Below are 16,948 nucleotides of genomic sequence, written 5' to 3'. Positions count from 1 at the left end.
CTCAATACATGAATAGTATCACTTTGAACTGCCTCCCTGTAATTACTCACTTAACGGCGTAGATAAGACATTCCAGTCTCCGTATGTGGAGTGTTGATAAAGATAAGCTGAACTTTGATGCCACAGTGCCACATCAATGAATATTATTTAAGAGTCACAGCAAAGGGAGGAGTACCGTACAGGCAATCCTTGTACAAACTGAAAAAAAGGGAAGTGAGTACACCACTAAAGCTATATATAATATAATATTACCACGTTGTAAAAAAAAAAATGTAGAAAACGCCATAATTCAGCAGTGATGTGTCATGTAAATGCATTTAAAAATAAAAGAAAATACATCGGGTGAAGGAAAAGTAAAGAGAGCTCCAAATATTTGTGCTGTTTAGGAAGTCTAAATGATGACAAGAAACCTGATTGTCAGCTTTCTCCATGCATTATTTGCATACAAGACTTGTTCTCATGCGATGCATGACACACAGCAACAAATTCCCAGTTGGCAGTTGAAGGAAGTCTGTTTACTGACAAAGCAGAGACTGCTCAGCTGCTTTGGTTTAGTTGTTGGTTCTACTGAGCTAATCTCCATAACTCAAGGTTCCCCCGTCTCAGTGGAAAATTACAGCAAGGAAGTAGTGGCTTTATCAAGACCCATTGTCAGTGCCAAACACTTTTTTTTTTTTTTTTTTAACTGAGGCAGCACAGTGTGCAGACGAATCCGACAATAATTAGGTCATAGAGGAGCCAAAGGAAACCATAGCTACTTTGTTTCTCACTCTGGTGCTGCTCATGACATGTTGTTTGTGTAGAGATTCAGCGGTGCACCCAGCTGAGAGGAATACTGATCACTTTGCCGTTGCTACACTGGTTTCCTGAGGGAGGGGAGCTTTGTGATGGAGGGGTAAGTGTTCGCTTTGACTCCAGAATGTGCTCTAATAAGTTGCAGCTTTCTGTAAAACACTTGCCAGGGAAAACTTTCCATTCCTTAATTAATAATGCAAGCATCCAGTTCAATGAGTAAAATAAAGCCTTTGAGAGCCAAGTGCCGAAGAATCAGCTGAGAAGTTTTGTCTGTGTGCAGACAGTCCTTGTCCTATAAATGTGGAGGTGGTGTGGGCGGACATTTCAGGTCAGGTTTCATTGTATCTGTTGGGTGATCCGCTGGTGTTTTGAACACGTCAAGGGAATTTCTCAAAGGAAACAGCAGCATGGAGGTGCCGGGCCAAGACAACAGCCTTGTGAAAAAGACTCAGCTGTTGGACCGTGGCCAGTGGGCGAACAAAGTGGAGTTCCTGCTGGCTGTAGCAGGAACTCTGGTGGGTCTTGGAAACCTGTGGAGGTTCCCCTACTTGTGCTACAAAAATGGAGGAGGTAAGCAGGATTCCTACACGAGTGAACATTTTATTCATTTATATCCATAAAGCAATCCTCTTCAACTGAATGTGCCTGGCAACACTGTAAAAAGAGTGATGTATCTGACTTAAGCATAATCTTTCTCTCAGGAGCATTTCTCATTCCATACGTCCTATTTCTGCTCTCTTGTGGCATCCCAATGTTCCTCCTGGAGACGGCCATGGGGCAGTTCACATCTCAGGGTTGTATCACCTGCTGGAGGCACTTCTGCCCCTTGTTCGAAGGTCAGTGTTTGACAGGAAACTGCAAGTAGCAGTAGATGATGTGTACAGGTATCCCTTGATCCACACAGTTTCAACATTTGCCTGTATGTGTGTTAAATGTACAAAAAAAATAGTGTGTAAAAGAAATATTCTGTCATTCTTCCAGAGCAAAATGTTGCATTAGAGTGTTGAGGCTGATACCATAGATGTAAAAATGGCTTTAGCTGATTTGACTGTTAAATGTATTGACTAGTGGTAATGTTTAATAGGCAAATCGAACAAAACTGATTCAAACAATGTTTTTTATTACTCGGTTAGATAGTGATGGTTGACTTAAGAACAAAGACAAACCTGTACGCTGCTCCCTGAGAGCAGTTGTTTGTTCTCACTCCTCAGTAACCGGACACTGTGGTCACAAAGGTCTGTCTGTGGGTGCTTAACTTCTCCATGCGACAGATTATGGAGACAGAGAACTGTTTGATTGTCTCCATCTTTACAGGCTCATGGACTCAGATCCCTATTCTCACCAACACACCTGTTTTTTTTTTTAGAAGTGTTTAAGCACTTCCCAACTAGTTGAAACACATTCAGCATGGTTAAGCCAGATCCCCACCCATGTTTTGCAAGGGAACACATAGTCACGTACGCCAGAGTGGGTAATATGAATGATTAACACATTGGGTAAAATGTGCACGATATGTTCTTGTTATAGTATCAATTAAAGTGTGGTACTATATGGCTATGGCTTTGGCCTCCTTAATGCAATTTGATGGCAACAAATAAAGTCTCACAAAGGTCCAGATGAAGGAAAACTGACAGCTGCCTCTTGCGACATTACTTCCTCTCTCTTTAACATGCTTCAACATAATAACCGAACCTACACATGTCAGTTAACCTGAACCTGACTAGTTTGCCATCTGGAGGAGAGGGACAAAATTCTATACCTTCAGCTGTTGTTTAAAGATTACTGATCGTTGCTACATGCCCACCTGCCCCAGAACAGCTGCACTATTTGACATAATGCCGTAGTTAACTACACCAAAATGAGCTTAACATGCTAACTCTCTGAGTTTGTATAGTCCTTTACCTTTAAAGTTCTATAAAGTGTGACAAAAACACAATTAGACACTTGAGCCTTGCTTCACAAATGTCTTTAGATAACAAGTTGTCAAAGAGTCAGTGTTTTAAAGTGAAGAAGCGCAATCAAACTTCAAGCTGAGTATTCCATATAAAGAAGTCCCAAATATAATTTCCTGGTGGGTGGTGATGTTAAAGACCGACCTGGAGCCAGGGAACTCAGCCGCTCCTACCAGCAGAGATAGACAGTACGCAACGTGTGTCTTTCAGTTTATTTAAAGGCAGTAGTAAATGTTTGGGGTTATTTTTTGACCAGTCTCAGTGGTGGCACTAAGTGCATTTTTGCTTTATCACTTGCACCAATAAACTGCAGATAAAAGCAAATATCTTTCACAGATCTTAGATAAGCTAAGTAAGAGGTACTGATCTCTGACTAAAAATAGTTGACTGTCCGTCAGTTTCAAATTGCATATTTGACACATTGCCTCAGTCATGTCAACGCCCAGTCCTCTCACACAGCGGAAATCACAGCTAAGGCGAACAGAGATATCACTGATTTGCTGAGAGTGAGTCAGTAGTGAGACATTTTACCAGTGTAATTTAAGTAAGTGATGTATATATTACAACCATACATACCAAAAACATTTAAACAGCGACAAACATGCTAATTTATCTGAACAGTCAAACTTCTGGCAAAAAAAAAATAAAAATAGAAAATTAATTTGAAAAGTCAGCAGCAGCTTCACTGAAGATGACAGCAGCCCTTGTGGTTGCTATTCTTTGATATGTATTGAGGTTACCGGTACTGACGATAATCGTGGTATTAAAAAATGAAATTTCAATATCGTGTTAAAAATGCGCATATGATAATATCATGTAATTCCTGGTCAAAGTTGACCTGCTCGCATTGAACATTATTTATTGGTGCCCTTCCACTCATGACCAGAGAATACCATTGTGATACATTGTTGATAGGGTGGCGCTGTTGAGCTCCTGAAGATTCTACAGTCTAACCCTATGGGGTGGATGGGTTGATATGTTGAAATAAAATTTTCACCAGTGACAGACCTATAAATGTTACTACCAACTTCTGTCAATATGCAAGAGGCCCTCACATAAATCCCAGCGTCTGCTTACATTAAATATCTTAAATGAGCCTGTAAAATGCCCAATGGGTTAATCAGTCATGGAGCTGTGTTTACCTTCTCCTCAGACTCTGTGTTCATCCATTGCAGTTAAAAGTTTGAAATTACTCAGAAAAATTATACATACTTAGAAATAGTGATTCCTGTTATTTAGTATTATCATTAGGGTTGTCGTTATAACATTAGCACTAGCGTAGTAACCAAGGCAAAGTTGCGTATCAATTAAATTGGATATAAATTACATGCACACATGGGTTTCACAGCGTATTTGACGGTAGCTGCATTTTTTCCCCAAGTCTTTAGTGGAGATAACTGGCTAGCATAAGGCTTGGTTAGCTTCATTCATTTGTAAAGCGGTGTTGGGCGTTTCTGAGATCAAAGTACACATTAATGATTGTATAACTTTATTTTTCCTATGTAAAATCTTAACAAACGTCAAAGAGAGACATTGGCATTTACCTCACATAATAGGTAGAAATCAGTTGACATCCAGTTCTTCCGTTTAATCTTCTGCTGCCATGACTTTTTCCGTTCTTCTTCATTAGGGAAATGGTGGCATTTCCCCCGTGTTTTCCTGATCCTGTGCTGGAGCCGTAGGCTGAGCACTGTGGCATAATTAAACTTTTAATCCAGTTTTATTCTCTGTTAATGCCACTTCTCTATGGGTGAATATTGGTTAGATGCAGCAAACCAGTGCCACTGGAACACAGTGTGTGTTTTTCATCTGCCCCTGTTTTCTTCCGTTGCACTGTTATTTTGAGTGTAATTCCTCGCCCAAAAGAGAGAAAACGACATTAATAACGTTAAAGATGCATTTCCTGGATTTTGCCGTTATTATTTACATTTTTGTTGATATCGTGATAATATCATTATCATGACTGTTTTTGTCTACAATAATCAAGCAGTGAAAATCTGATATTGTGACAGCCCTAATTAAGGTATAACTTATGTCTGAATAATACCTTGATTGTTTTCTTCTTCTTCTACTTCTTCGTACACCTCTGAGTTTATTCTGTGGTTTATAGTGAATGTTTTCCTACAATACTTTAAGAAAAACCACCCCCCTCCATAATCTGCCCGCACAGTGACTGCCGCCTGCTTGGAGGTCATGTCCTGCAGTAAACTGAATGCTGAAGGCCACACGTAGGATGTGTGTTATCATTATTTCAAATAACCCATATCTGTAAAACGTTTTCTGTGCATACATGAAGTGTGCAGTGCTTCTTGGTAATGGCTGCATTTCTTGGATGTACTTAAATGTCACTTCTCCAACGTCTAGGTTCCACTGAATTCGTCCAAGGCCCAAATCAATAATCAAGGATGCATGTGCGTATCTTAAATCACCTGCAGTCCTATGGGCATGTGCCAAGTGGGGACCTTTTTCCAATGATGCGCACTTGATAGATTCTCAAAACAGGAAGGAGTCTCGCCGAGCACCGACTAGGCATCTGACTAAATCCCAGCTGTCTTTGTACTTTCATTGTTCCTCTGTACCCATATTCCGAGTTTTGTCAGGTAACCGTCCCTGCTTGTTTCCCGTCTGATTTCTCTCACTGTTGTGTTATGCCCACTATGATTTTTGGGTCTAACTGTGCACCTTTTGCTCTTGGCCGCAAAATGTTGTGACTACATGCACAACATTTCTTTGCAAAGAGAAAAATAGCATGAGGTCTGACCTTGCTTTGTTTTTACTTGTTGCACTAAAGATATAGTCATTTAAAGTAAATATAAATTCACTTAATTTCACATTTAAGTTCAAACAGTTTTCTGTGTATGGAACATTACATGGAATAATGGAAGTTATTATCGAAATAATAATTACTGCACACTGTGTCAGTTTGTCTATGCTTATACTCTTAAATGAGCACACATTGTCTGTGTCCTCAGGGATCGGTTATGCCACCCAGGTGGTGATTGCCTATGCTGCAGTGTCATACATCGTTATCCAGGCATGGGCCTTCTTCTACCTCTTTTCATCCTTCAGCCCTGAGCTTCCCTGGGCCAACTGCAGGAACACCTGGAACACAGGTAGATATGCAGGCAGATGCAGTATTCCTGCCCCATTTTCTTACAGTACTAACAGAAAAAGATATAGAATAATTTTGATCATAATATTAATCATAAAATTGACTTAAGGCCTGGTGCAGCTCCCTCTTTATTATCAGCAATATACTCCACTTTGATAAAATGTCTCCTGTTTTCTGTTTTGTTTTGTTGTTTTTTTCTTCTTTTTTCCTTAGATGCTTGTGTTGAATTTGGTAAAGCAAATGTTTCCTCCAACTGGACAGCTGCTGCAAATGCAACAACTCCTGCAACAGAATTCTGGGAGTAAGTGTAATTCACTCCTGCCTTCTTTTATGGAGAACATTCAGACCCCATTGTCTTGTGTGTTTGTCTTTGATGTGTTTTGTACCACCCGGTCACATTTTAAAATTTACACATCTTTCAAGAATTCAAAAACAGGTTTTTTGCAGTCACTGGGAAGCAGCAAACCCTCTAGTGCTGCCAACGTGTCAATGCACTCAATTCACAATATCTCACTCTTGAATTTTTATGTGTCCATTTGTCCACATTTTGATCTGAAATGTCTTAACAATTACTGGATAGATTGTCATGATTTCACAGGTATCCACAGAGCCCAAAGGATGAATTCTACAGATTCTGGTGATTTCCAGACGTTTGTGCCACCAGGTCAAGGTTGGGATTAAGACTGGAGATTTGGTCCAGACATTAGTGATCGCCTCAAGGGATGGATCCTAATCAATGACTTTTTCTCTATTTCTACCAAGGTCATTTTTTTTTTGTTGTTGTTCAGTTTTAATACTTTGGCTTCTGACTAAATACTTGCAAAACCTTCTCATCTGCCATGGTTGTTTATTGCCGCTTGGCAAATGTTAGCATGCTAACATGCACAACTGTGATTAGGCAGCAAAGATATTACCTGCTAAACACCTGCATGTTTCTGTTAATATTTTAACTGTGTTCGCATGCAAGAATTAGCATTTAGCTCAGGATCACAGTGGAGGCCTCATGGAGCTACCTTTCATTTAACTGAGTCAGGACTGGCTGAAGAAATGAAGTTCAACCACTTATTTGAGATTTATCAAATGATGGGAAAAGACGTAAAATGAGTATGTGACTGGCCAGTATTTCTTATAGATAACCCAATACGGCAATATATTTCAGCACGTCACTGGGATTGCTTTGTTGTGGCTTTTTGCAGGGACAGTATCACTGTCTTACAGCGCAGAACTTTTGTCTCCTCCGCAGGGGGAGACAAAAGTTCATTTTTGTGCACACTGCATGAGATACACCATAGATTACCTTGGTCCTTTCCCAATATTCAGTAGCCACACCACACACAATCATTGTTTGTTTTCGCTATAAGTCACTTTCTTTTTTTAGACAGTAATCCTTCCTCTGAAAACTCTGAGTCTTTTTTGACAGAAATATTGGAACCTTGGATGCTTCATACTTTCCCCCAATCACCAGAGAAACTTTGTTATATTTGTATCTTTCATTTTTCCGCCATAGGTTCCATGTACCCCGTCTCCCCGATCACTGCAGCCCCTTTCAGCTCAGTTTTTTCTTCTGCAGGGCTATCCACGTGATAAGTCACATTGATCTTCTTCATCATAATGGCCTTCTTTATTACTCTAGGATCACTGATAGTAGCCTTGAACAAAGCCCTCAGTGTTTTTGTCTCTAACATGCTCCTGTTCTGTGTCTTTTCCAGGAGACGAGTGCTGGGAATATCTCAAGGGATTGAGGAGATTGGCATCCTGAGGTGGGATTTGGCCCTGTGCCTCTTACTGGCGTGGATCTTGTGTTACTTCTGTGTTTGGAAAGGAGTTAGATCCACTGGAAAGGTAGAGCAACTTCGTCAAAAGATGATTTATTGCAGCCTGTCTTAAATATGACAAGAATTCCCTGATGGTGATCACTCCATTTCCTTTGGTGGTGTTAATCCAAAATCATGGTAGACACGGCCTTTTTCATCAGTTTTATGAATGTATGAATGAAAAAAAGAAAAAGAGAAGTGTGTAGTAAAAGCATTAACGTACTGTAACAGAAATAGAAGCTGAAAGATAAACAATATTTTCCAAAAGCAAAGGAAGAAATATTTTACAGTTTTCCCACCTACACAGATGTAACCCGCCTTCGTTTCACATCGACAGGTAGTTTACTTCACAGCCACTTTTCCGTACCTTATGTTGGTGGTGCTGTTGGTGCGTGGACTCACTTTACCTGGAGCTATGGATGGCCTAGCTTTCTACCTGTACCCTGACCCCACAAGGTTGGTGGACCCTCAAGTAAGTAATAAAAGATAAACCACTCATAATAATACGTCGTAAAGATGAACTGCAAGTTTGTTTGCACCCCACGGAAATCCAAACACTTTACACTAATTTCACATTATATTTTACAGCAGGTGGATTGGTGTATGTACAATAATATATGTGTCTGTGTGTTGGGATCTGCTTAGGTATGGATGGATGCCGGTGCACAAGTTCTTTTCTCATTTGGGATTTGTCAGGGGAGTTTGACGGCTCTTGGCAGTTATAATCAATATAACAATGATTGTTACAAGTAAGTTTATTCTGCTCTGCTTTTTGCCCTTTATTTAACTATATTATTAAAACATATGTAAATATAAGTTGTTATTAAACAGCTAAATCAATCAGCCACAACATGACAGGAGAAGTGAATAACATTGACCATCTTGTGACAATACAATGTTCTGCTGGGAAATGTTTGGACCTGTTATTCGTGAGGATGTACCCCCCACCCCATAGCAATGACACTCCTTGATGGCAGCAGCCATCCCCAGAAGGATGCAGCCTGACACAGTCACACACACAAAAACAGTTTAGGAACAACTCAAAAAAAAAATTAAGAACAGCACAAGGTGTTGACCTGTCCTCCAGATTCACTAGATTCAAACTGATCAAGTATCTGTGGGATGATCCACAGAGGCCCCTCCCCTCAACCCACAGGACCCAAAGGCCCCCACCAGACACCACAGGACACCGTCCTCAGAAGGCCCATGTCCATTCTCTGATCAGTCACACACTGTTAGAATCAAACTACACCCATGGCTAACGATTGTGTCATACATTTTTGTGCTTCCTCAGGGACACATTTCTTCTGTGTCTGGTGAACGGTGGTTCCAGTTTTGTTGCAGGGTTTGCAATCTTTTCTGTTTTGGGCTTCATGTCCTATGAGCAAGGACTGCCAATATCTGAAGTGGCTGCCTCTGGTAAGAAAACCACAGTTATATTTAATAAAGCGGCCACTGGTTACGAATGTCATGAATGAAAGCCACCCGTCCTGGAAACTCCCTTCCAGGACAATAATGCACTCCAGGACACAATATCCATAATCCACAGACAAGAGAACTCTTATGTTCAAGTGAAGCTTCACAAAATGTCTTATTCCATCCATCAGTCTTTAAAAAGTACATCTGACATGAAAATATGAAAATATGTACAGTATGTAGATTTCAAATACTGTTAATACACAGTATGTCTCAGGTGCAAGGAAGATTCCAACAGCAAAACTGTCAAAGTAGTAACATGTCTCTGCATACATATATTTTTTTCTTTGCAAAATGTAATCTTAGATGAACAGCAAAGAAAATGTGAACCTGTGTGCTAGCTTCACACTAAGGGGGTGACTTATCTCAAAGATTTTAAACTAAATGATTGAACATATGATTGAATATATTCCCACATACAGGACCCGGCTTGGCATTCATTGCCTATCCACGTGCAGTAGCCATGATGCCTTTTCCTCAGTTATGGGCTATATGCTTCTTCGTCATGGTCATCTTGTTGGGTGCAGACACACAGGTACAAGAAAAAAATATTTTCACTGAGCAGTTTAGAAACCTGTAACCCGTCTTTGGTCGTCACTGAACGTGTTTCATTACCCTCTGTCTCCGGCAGTTTGTGAGTCTGGAGTGCTTGATGACCTCCCTCACAGATATGTTCCCCACTGTGTTTCGAAGAGCGTATCGCAGGGAACTGCTGCTGCTCTGTCTCTGCACCGTTTGCTTCTTACTCGGCCTCCTTCTCGTCACCGAGGTGTGAGCACTAACTTTTCACAACTTTTCTTGTGTCTGTGACAAAGCCTGAGTTTAAAAAAAATAAAATAAAAAAACAGACAAAAAAGGTCTCTTTCTAAGGCATTAAATGCTAAAAAAGCTAATCACAAACTAATTAAGCAAAAGTGTATTTCTGCATGTTTTGACACGCCACCACAGTCTAATGTTTATCTTCCTGCAGGGAGGCTTGTATTTCCTCCAGCTCTTTGATCACTATGTTTGTAGTGGCAACAACCTTCTCCTTCTTTCGGTGTGTCAGTCTATAGCGATTGGATGGATTTATGGTAAGTCACTGAAATAGTTGCTTGTCTTGTGATAAGCCTACATGCACGTCGTAATTGTTGTTCAAATAACACGGCGACATTAAGCCTTTGTTTGCTGGTTAGTCCATTTATTTGTTCAACAGAAAGAAAGTCAAATGAATGTGCAACACGCTGGTTCAGTCTGACCTCCTGTCAGTTGGTTTTTAGCAAAACCCTGAGGCACCTGATTAAATGTTTAGCTGAAGCCACAAAAATAAACACTGCTGTTGGTTTTCAGGCTCGGCACCGCTCTAAACAAAATCTTTACTTTGGAAACGCTTTCTCTTTGGGCTCAGTCATTGTTTTAAAGCTCACAGCATGATTAGTCATGTAATTATATGGGAATGTCTAAAGCTCACACACCAGTTCACCCTGTGAGGATTAGATGCTTATCGTGAACTGTAATATATCTGATTCAAACCCAGCCAAGGACTTTTTATTACTCTCTTCATCATCTCTCAACCTCGTATATTGTAAAGCTGCAACATGCGTGAAAACCTGACAGAAAACATTTGCTGGGACGTTTTTAGTCCAAAAAGCGAAACCCTCTGATTATACACTGACTCCCAGATGTATGGGCGGGTTTTATCGCAACGGCTAATACAAGAATCTAATCCTCGCTTTAATTCACGTTCCCTTTTAGTGCTGAGGTTTGTTCCCACCGTCACATGTTCAAGCTTATTTAAGCTTGATGGGCATGTCTTAAGGAAGGGCGTCTAGCCTGTTTGGCAGTCTTTTTCTGAATGACAATGAAAACAAAAGAACTTAAAGTGCTCCAGACATGCACTGTACAAAAACACGTACTCCACTCTGCCCACTTGTCCTTGTGGTCTGAAATACTGCCTCACAAATGTTGGTGGTTAAAATGGGAAAACATCTGATAAGTGAAGAGGAGACTTCAGCTAATGGGCCTTTATCTCTCTTTTATATGCCTAATCAGTCGGTTAATCAGCTCACAGAGGAGCGTGTTTTGCTCACGTGTAAAGTGTGAAGTAAAATCACAGTAGATTGGCATCGACGTCAAGAGCACACCGACTCTAAACTATCACAAGATGTGATTATTTGTCCAAACTTCATTCGCTCGCTTGCAACAAAAATATAAACTGCATATATGGATAATTCGTTGTTATATGAACTTTCCCTATCGTGAACAGGTGCAGATCGCCTCTATGACAACATTGAAGACATGATAGGTTATCGTCCATTTCCTCTAATGAAGATATGCTGGCTTTACATTACTCCTGCTGTTTGTATGGTGAGTAAAGGAAACACATAATCTATTAATAAAACAACAACAACAACAAAAAGTATTTTCCATAGAATAAATTCAATGTTTTTTTATTATTATACATTATTTATTATTTTTGTCTTTTGGTTATTCACATTCATACATTGGTTTGGACGGTTTGTAATATTGCATATGGTTGGAAAAGGGGAAGCAGGCATACACATGACCTTGGCTTTATTTGGAATATATAACACAGGAACAACACAGGACATGCTGTATTTTCCGTTCTTCCTCAGTCACTCTCTTACTAAAATTAATTTTCCCCAACCAGCCACCTCTGAGTAACAAATGAAGGGATGGGATGAGTCAAGACCGAGTAATATACATCAAAGGAGGAAGGAAAACTAGTAACAGACAAGATTCTACCACAGATTGAAATATTTAAAGCAATAACCTCAGCTTTGTTCTGTTTTTGGTCTTAACAATGAAACCACAAACCAGTCATTCAAAACCGATCAGCTGTTTACATTATGAAGTAAATAACATGTTATTAAAACACATGTATATATAAGTTGTTATTAAACAGCTAAATCAATCAGCCACAACATTAAGACCATTGACAGGAGAAGTAAATAACATTGACCATCATGTGACAGTACAATGTTCTGCAATGAGCCTCCCTGATGGTAGCAGCCATCCCCAGCAGGATACAGCCAGACACAGACGCAAAAACAGTGTAGGAACAACAGAAACCTGGCCTCCAAACTCACTAGATCCCAAACTGATCAAGTATCTGTGGGATGATCCACAGAGCCTTAACCCATAGGACCCAAAGACCCCCACTAACACAGGACACTCTCAGAAGACTCACGTCCATTCTCTGATGAGTCACAACTGTTTTGGAGGCACAAGGGAGACCTACACAGTATTAGGAAGGTGGTCATAATAAGTCAATGCTAGACTTCAATCATAAGTTGTAACTATAAATTCTAAACTATGTGAGAATGACTACTCCTGTTGTGTTGTTACCGTTGCTCTCAGGGTACCTTCATCTTTTCCGTGGTGAAATACCAGCCTCTCAAGTTCAACAAGACCTATATCTATCCGACCTGGGCGTACGCTCTGGGCTGGTTCCTTGGACTGTTCTGTGTTCTCCTGGTTCCTCTGTGGATAATTTTTAAAGTCACTCAGATGAAAGGGACAGTTATCCAGGTATGTTGTACTCTCTGAAGAAAAACTTTCAAAACACAACGTGATCACAGTAATGAATCACTTTTTATGGACCTGTTATATGCGTAAAGAATTGTGAGGTGATTCCTACTAACAGGAAGTAAAATGTTAGTCCCTCAGAAACAAACATTACATCCAACACCATGACCATATGTACAGGTAAGGTTTGTAACGCCACATTATGACGTAATGCGGCGTTACAAGGCTGTAAGAGAAGCATTCAGATTTGAGCCATAAAGTATCTACATCAGTCATGTCAATGTCATGAACATGCCTGAAGACTGTACTTAAGCTGACACCTAAAAAAGGTTTCGAAACCGAACCTCTGTTTGAATTACACACAGACTCATATATTATTATTTTATTATTTGACAGTTAAAAGTAAACTCTAAATATTTCCTTTAGATTAATGTCTGTAAGTTACCATCCATCTCCTAAGGAGGACTTTAACCTTGCATTCCCAGTGTTATGAACTGCGTGACTGTGATGACAAGAATGCAGCAGTTATCTGTCTCTGTCTGTCTGTCAGAGAGGGGGAGCTGAGCCAGTGAAGCTTCTTTAATGTACCCTGAACTGATTATTGTACTGCTGAGGTGTTGAGCAGGTCCCAGTTGACGGACAAACCCTAACTTTGTGTAACAATAACAATACTTCCAGGTAGATTCCCTTAATTCACCAGTGTTGACAGACAGCCAAATACTCAACATCCGATTTTACTGGTTCGCAGAGCACCAGAGCACTGTGTTTATACAGGGCATCTCTATGTAAACATGAAACCACAATGAAAATCCAGGGATCAAAAAAAGTTATTACAAGCCGTCACGGGGGCAGTGTGGCATTAACATCTATGATAATACATCTGGTGGTTTAGAGAGACGTTTCCAGTAAAAACACAAATGGGTAGTTCATTTTGGAGCATAAGTCGGGGGATCAAACACAAGTCCGACCCCGCGGGCTTCCCCCCTATTTGTTGAGCAATAGCTATATTATTTTTTAGCATGTGCAGTGTCTGTGTTCGGTACTGGGTTCTTTTAAGAACTGTGTAAAAATCCCAAACCTGTTTCAACAGAATCTCAGGCAGCTTTGTCGGCCTGAAAACAAGACACACAGCGCGGCAAAGCAACCGGAGCAGTGCCCTTTGAACCCAGACAACAATCCTATGCCCGCTGCCAACGACTACAAGGGAAGCAGTGGAGCAGAGATGGAGATGCAAGTATGAGGAGCCACTTTTGATAAGACTTTAAATGCAGTGTTTCAAACTCCAGGTTTTGCAAGCTAAGCATCTTTGAGAAATTATGTCCAGCAATGCATTCTGCTGACTTCTAGTTCAGATCAGGTCTGCAGCCTATACAATCAAAGACCTACAATGTAAACACAGTATTGAGATGCTTCAGGCTGTTGCCTTCATATAGGATCGTAGGATGTCATTTCCACCAAGATGCGAATCTCAGACAATACCAATCACAACATATAAAAGTTCTAAAACATCTCCTTCTCCAAAGGAGGTTGCAGCTGATTTGTTGGTTCGGTGCAGCAGAATGACTCATAGAAATGTTCAATATTTCCTAAATATTATGTGTCTTGTCTGGCTATATTAACTATCCATGTTTAATATTTGTATTTTGTTACGTTTATTATTTACATTTGTTTTATTTTCATCCATGGTTTTGTCAAAATTATGGAGGGCACCATAAATGTATGCCTGCTTCTAACAAATATATTTTTCTTTGTTGTATGTACTAGTTCTCAAGGGACTAGTGGTTAGTAAGGCAGCTTGACGACCGTGAGGTCATTGGTTTGATCCCCTGTATGGCCAAGGCTGAGGCCATGTGAGCAACAACCTAAAATCATCTCCCTGAGCACCTTGCATTTGCGTATATGGCATAAGTTGATGTGATTTCAAGACCTGTACTGCCACAGTTGCAAATGAGAGGTAAAGGACTTGTGGACAATGTGTTCCCGTTTCCTTGCATAAACTGACGGGGATACGGGCAGCGCCATCTTGCAAGTTTGAAGCCAGAGTCTGCGCAATGCAGTCCAACAATGGAACCATGAGGAGCCGCGATATCAATGACCCGACCACAATGCTCTACCTCCACCAGTTACAGAGAAATGTTGGCTTATACACTGTACTTTTTTTTGATTGAAACTTGAACATTCATCAACAGTATATTAACTACCTAAAATGACAGAATCCATCCTCATAAAAATATATTTGACGTGTATTTTAGTGTTTTAATTTGGCCCAAGTCCCATCCACTAACATGAGGAGGTGGAGTTTATGACCTATACCGCAGTCAGACACCAGGGGGAGTCCTACTTGCCTTGGCTTGACCTTAGAGGAGCAGTTCTGTGGTCCATCTTTATACAGTCTATGCTCTGCCCTCAGAACATGTTTTGATATATAACATACTATATATAACCAGTATATTATATTTCAGTGTCATAGGCGCACATTTTATAGGAGTGGTCTCAGACTTTTATACTGCACTGTGATTGTTTTACTGATGATGTAAGTATGATGACAGCTGATTCCTGGAAAATTAACTTCACTTTTTGGGTGACATCAAAGATGTTAAAATAGAAAACGTAGTAAATGTTAGTAACTGCACAAAGAATCACAAAATACATATTCACTGCCAGTCAGTTCAAGTGGAGTTTTGTATAAGCCTGGTCAAATTATTTTACTGAATTATACCCATGCTCTAAGAAATTAAAATAAATGACGTGTTATACTGTTGAACTCATATGACTTAATGTTACAATCCCTAAGAATAATCAGCAATATCAGTGATATATGTGATGTGTGATATATGGGCTATCCAATGTGGGGTGACCATATGGGGCCTTTCTCTTGATCCAAAGCCAGGTGCTGCCTCTCTCTGCAGACTTCACGCCTTGCCAGAGGGTCTGGCCTCGAGCCCCCATACTAGAGAAGAGCCTTGTTGTTGATGTGGCTCCGAATCCTCTACATCCAACCCCTACTGTGTCTTAATTCGTGTTGACCTGTCAAATTCTTTGATCTTTACAATTGTAAAGCATGTGTCGTAATTTACAAGTTTTACACCGTGGCCTAATGAGTTTCATGCATGCACTGCAAGCAGAGGTACAAAGTCATTTCATGACATTGGTCCATATAATCTAATAGTTCCTCTACACTAAATTATTCCAAGAGCTGTGTTATGCAGTATAAAAGGATCTAGTCATGTAACGCTTTTAATTTTGATTTCTTAAGTACATTTACGCAAAACACAAAGTACATTCAGTGTACAACTCTTCATCCTTTTATAACTGGGCTGTGCTCACATTCTTATCAAGCTCACATGAAATAGTAGACACCTGTCCTCGCCTGAAGCAACTTGGATTGACTTTAAATACATATCAGTCGTTCTTGGGTTATTTTTATGACATCTTGGTTCCATGCAACTAAAGAGCTTTAGGGCACAAATATCTTTAAGCCTTACTCACGTGTGATATACAAAAAAAAAAAAAAAAGGATGCGATTGATGGGAAGTGGTGAAGACAGTCGACGTCAAGTGGAGACAGGTGGCACAACAGTAGCATTACCAAGAATAGGACGACCCTCCAAAATACAGTAGATGCGCAAACTGGTCGGGGAGATTTTTGGACTCACACCAGCAGTAGAGAACGACAGTCACTATATCTTGTTTTTGGATGTATTTTTTCTTTGTCTGGAATTGGGGATTTAGTGAATAGGTCCAAGTAGCACTGAGTTATGGAAAAGAATCTGCTATAAAGCTGACAACTCTTAGCTTCCATCGTGACAATGGTCCAAAGCACACATCAAAATCAAAGAAGGTGTCACGTGTTGGTGTAGCCCAGTCAGAGTCCATGCATGAACCCTTTGGAAAATCTTGAGGTGGATGTGGAGTGGACCCAGCACAGGAGCCGTCCTCACAATTACGACAGATCTGGAAAGTCTGACTGACCAGCTGAGCACTTCCACTAAGTTTACGGGTGTACATGGTTATGGAGTTAGGTTGTTTAACGTTTTTTATTTTTACCATTTTTCCTTTAAATGCTGCACTTTGATGGTCGGTGTCACTGTGGTGATTGTAATTTTCAAAATAAATGTACAAATATTCTGACATGGTTCAAATTTGTTATTTTTTGAATGCACAAAAGATGTTTTAATGGGGCTGTATAGATTTATTTTTAATATCCACTGTAATCAAAAAATTCTGGATAGTTCAGCCAAAGGTAAATTTAAGAGATTTAGCTGGATAGAA

At 40.1% G+C, this 16,948-nt stretch overlaps 1 protein-coding gene across 2 annotated transcripts; it reads left to right on the top strand.

Moving 5' to 3' along the window:
• Positions 1 to 112: 112 nt before the first annotated feature.
• Positions 113 to 16,807, top strand: LOC125006090 (sodium- and chloride-dependent GABA transporter 2-like). 2 transcript variants are annotated; one of them, XM_047581824.1, is made up of 17 exons: positions 113 to 213; positions 804 to 895; positions 1,178 to 1,365; positions 1,497 to 1,631; positions 5,720 to 5,860; positions 6,073 to 6,160; positions 7,569 to 7,701; positions 8,011 to 8,145; positions 8,319 to 8,422; positions 8,968 to 9,092; positions 9,572 to 9,684; positions 9,781 to 9,918; positions 10,120 to 10,222; positions 11,395 to 11,495; positions 12,510 to 12,680; positions 13,768 to 13,911; positions 14,442 to 16,807. In XM_047581824.1, exons 2-17 carry the CDS (start codon positions 888 to 890, stop codon positions 14,454 to 14,456), a joined length of 1,842 nt encoding a protein of 613 aa, XP_047437780.1. In that variant the 5' UTR covers positions 113 to 213; positions 804 to 887; the 3' UTR covers positions 14,457 to 16,807. The 2 variants fall into 2 exon arrangements, with proteins under 2 accessions (XP_047437780.1, XP_047437781.1); XM_047581825.1 differs by lacking the exon at positions 113 to 213 and having other exon boundaries at positions 258 to 895; positions 1,076 to 1,365.
• Positions 16,808 to 16,948: the final 141 nt, after the last annotated feature.

This window comes from Mugil cephalus, chromosome 4 (genome assembly GCF_022458985.1).
Source record: "Mugil cephalus isolate CIBA_MC_2020 chromosome 4, CIBA_Mcephalus_1.1, whole genome shotgun sequence".
Lineage (NCBI taxonomy): Eukaryota > Metazoa > Chordata > Actinopteri > Mugiliformes > Mugilidae > Mugil > Mugil cephalus.
The sequence above is the reverse complement of the archived record's forward strand: the minus strand, read 5'-3'. Positions and strand labels throughout refer to the sequence as shown.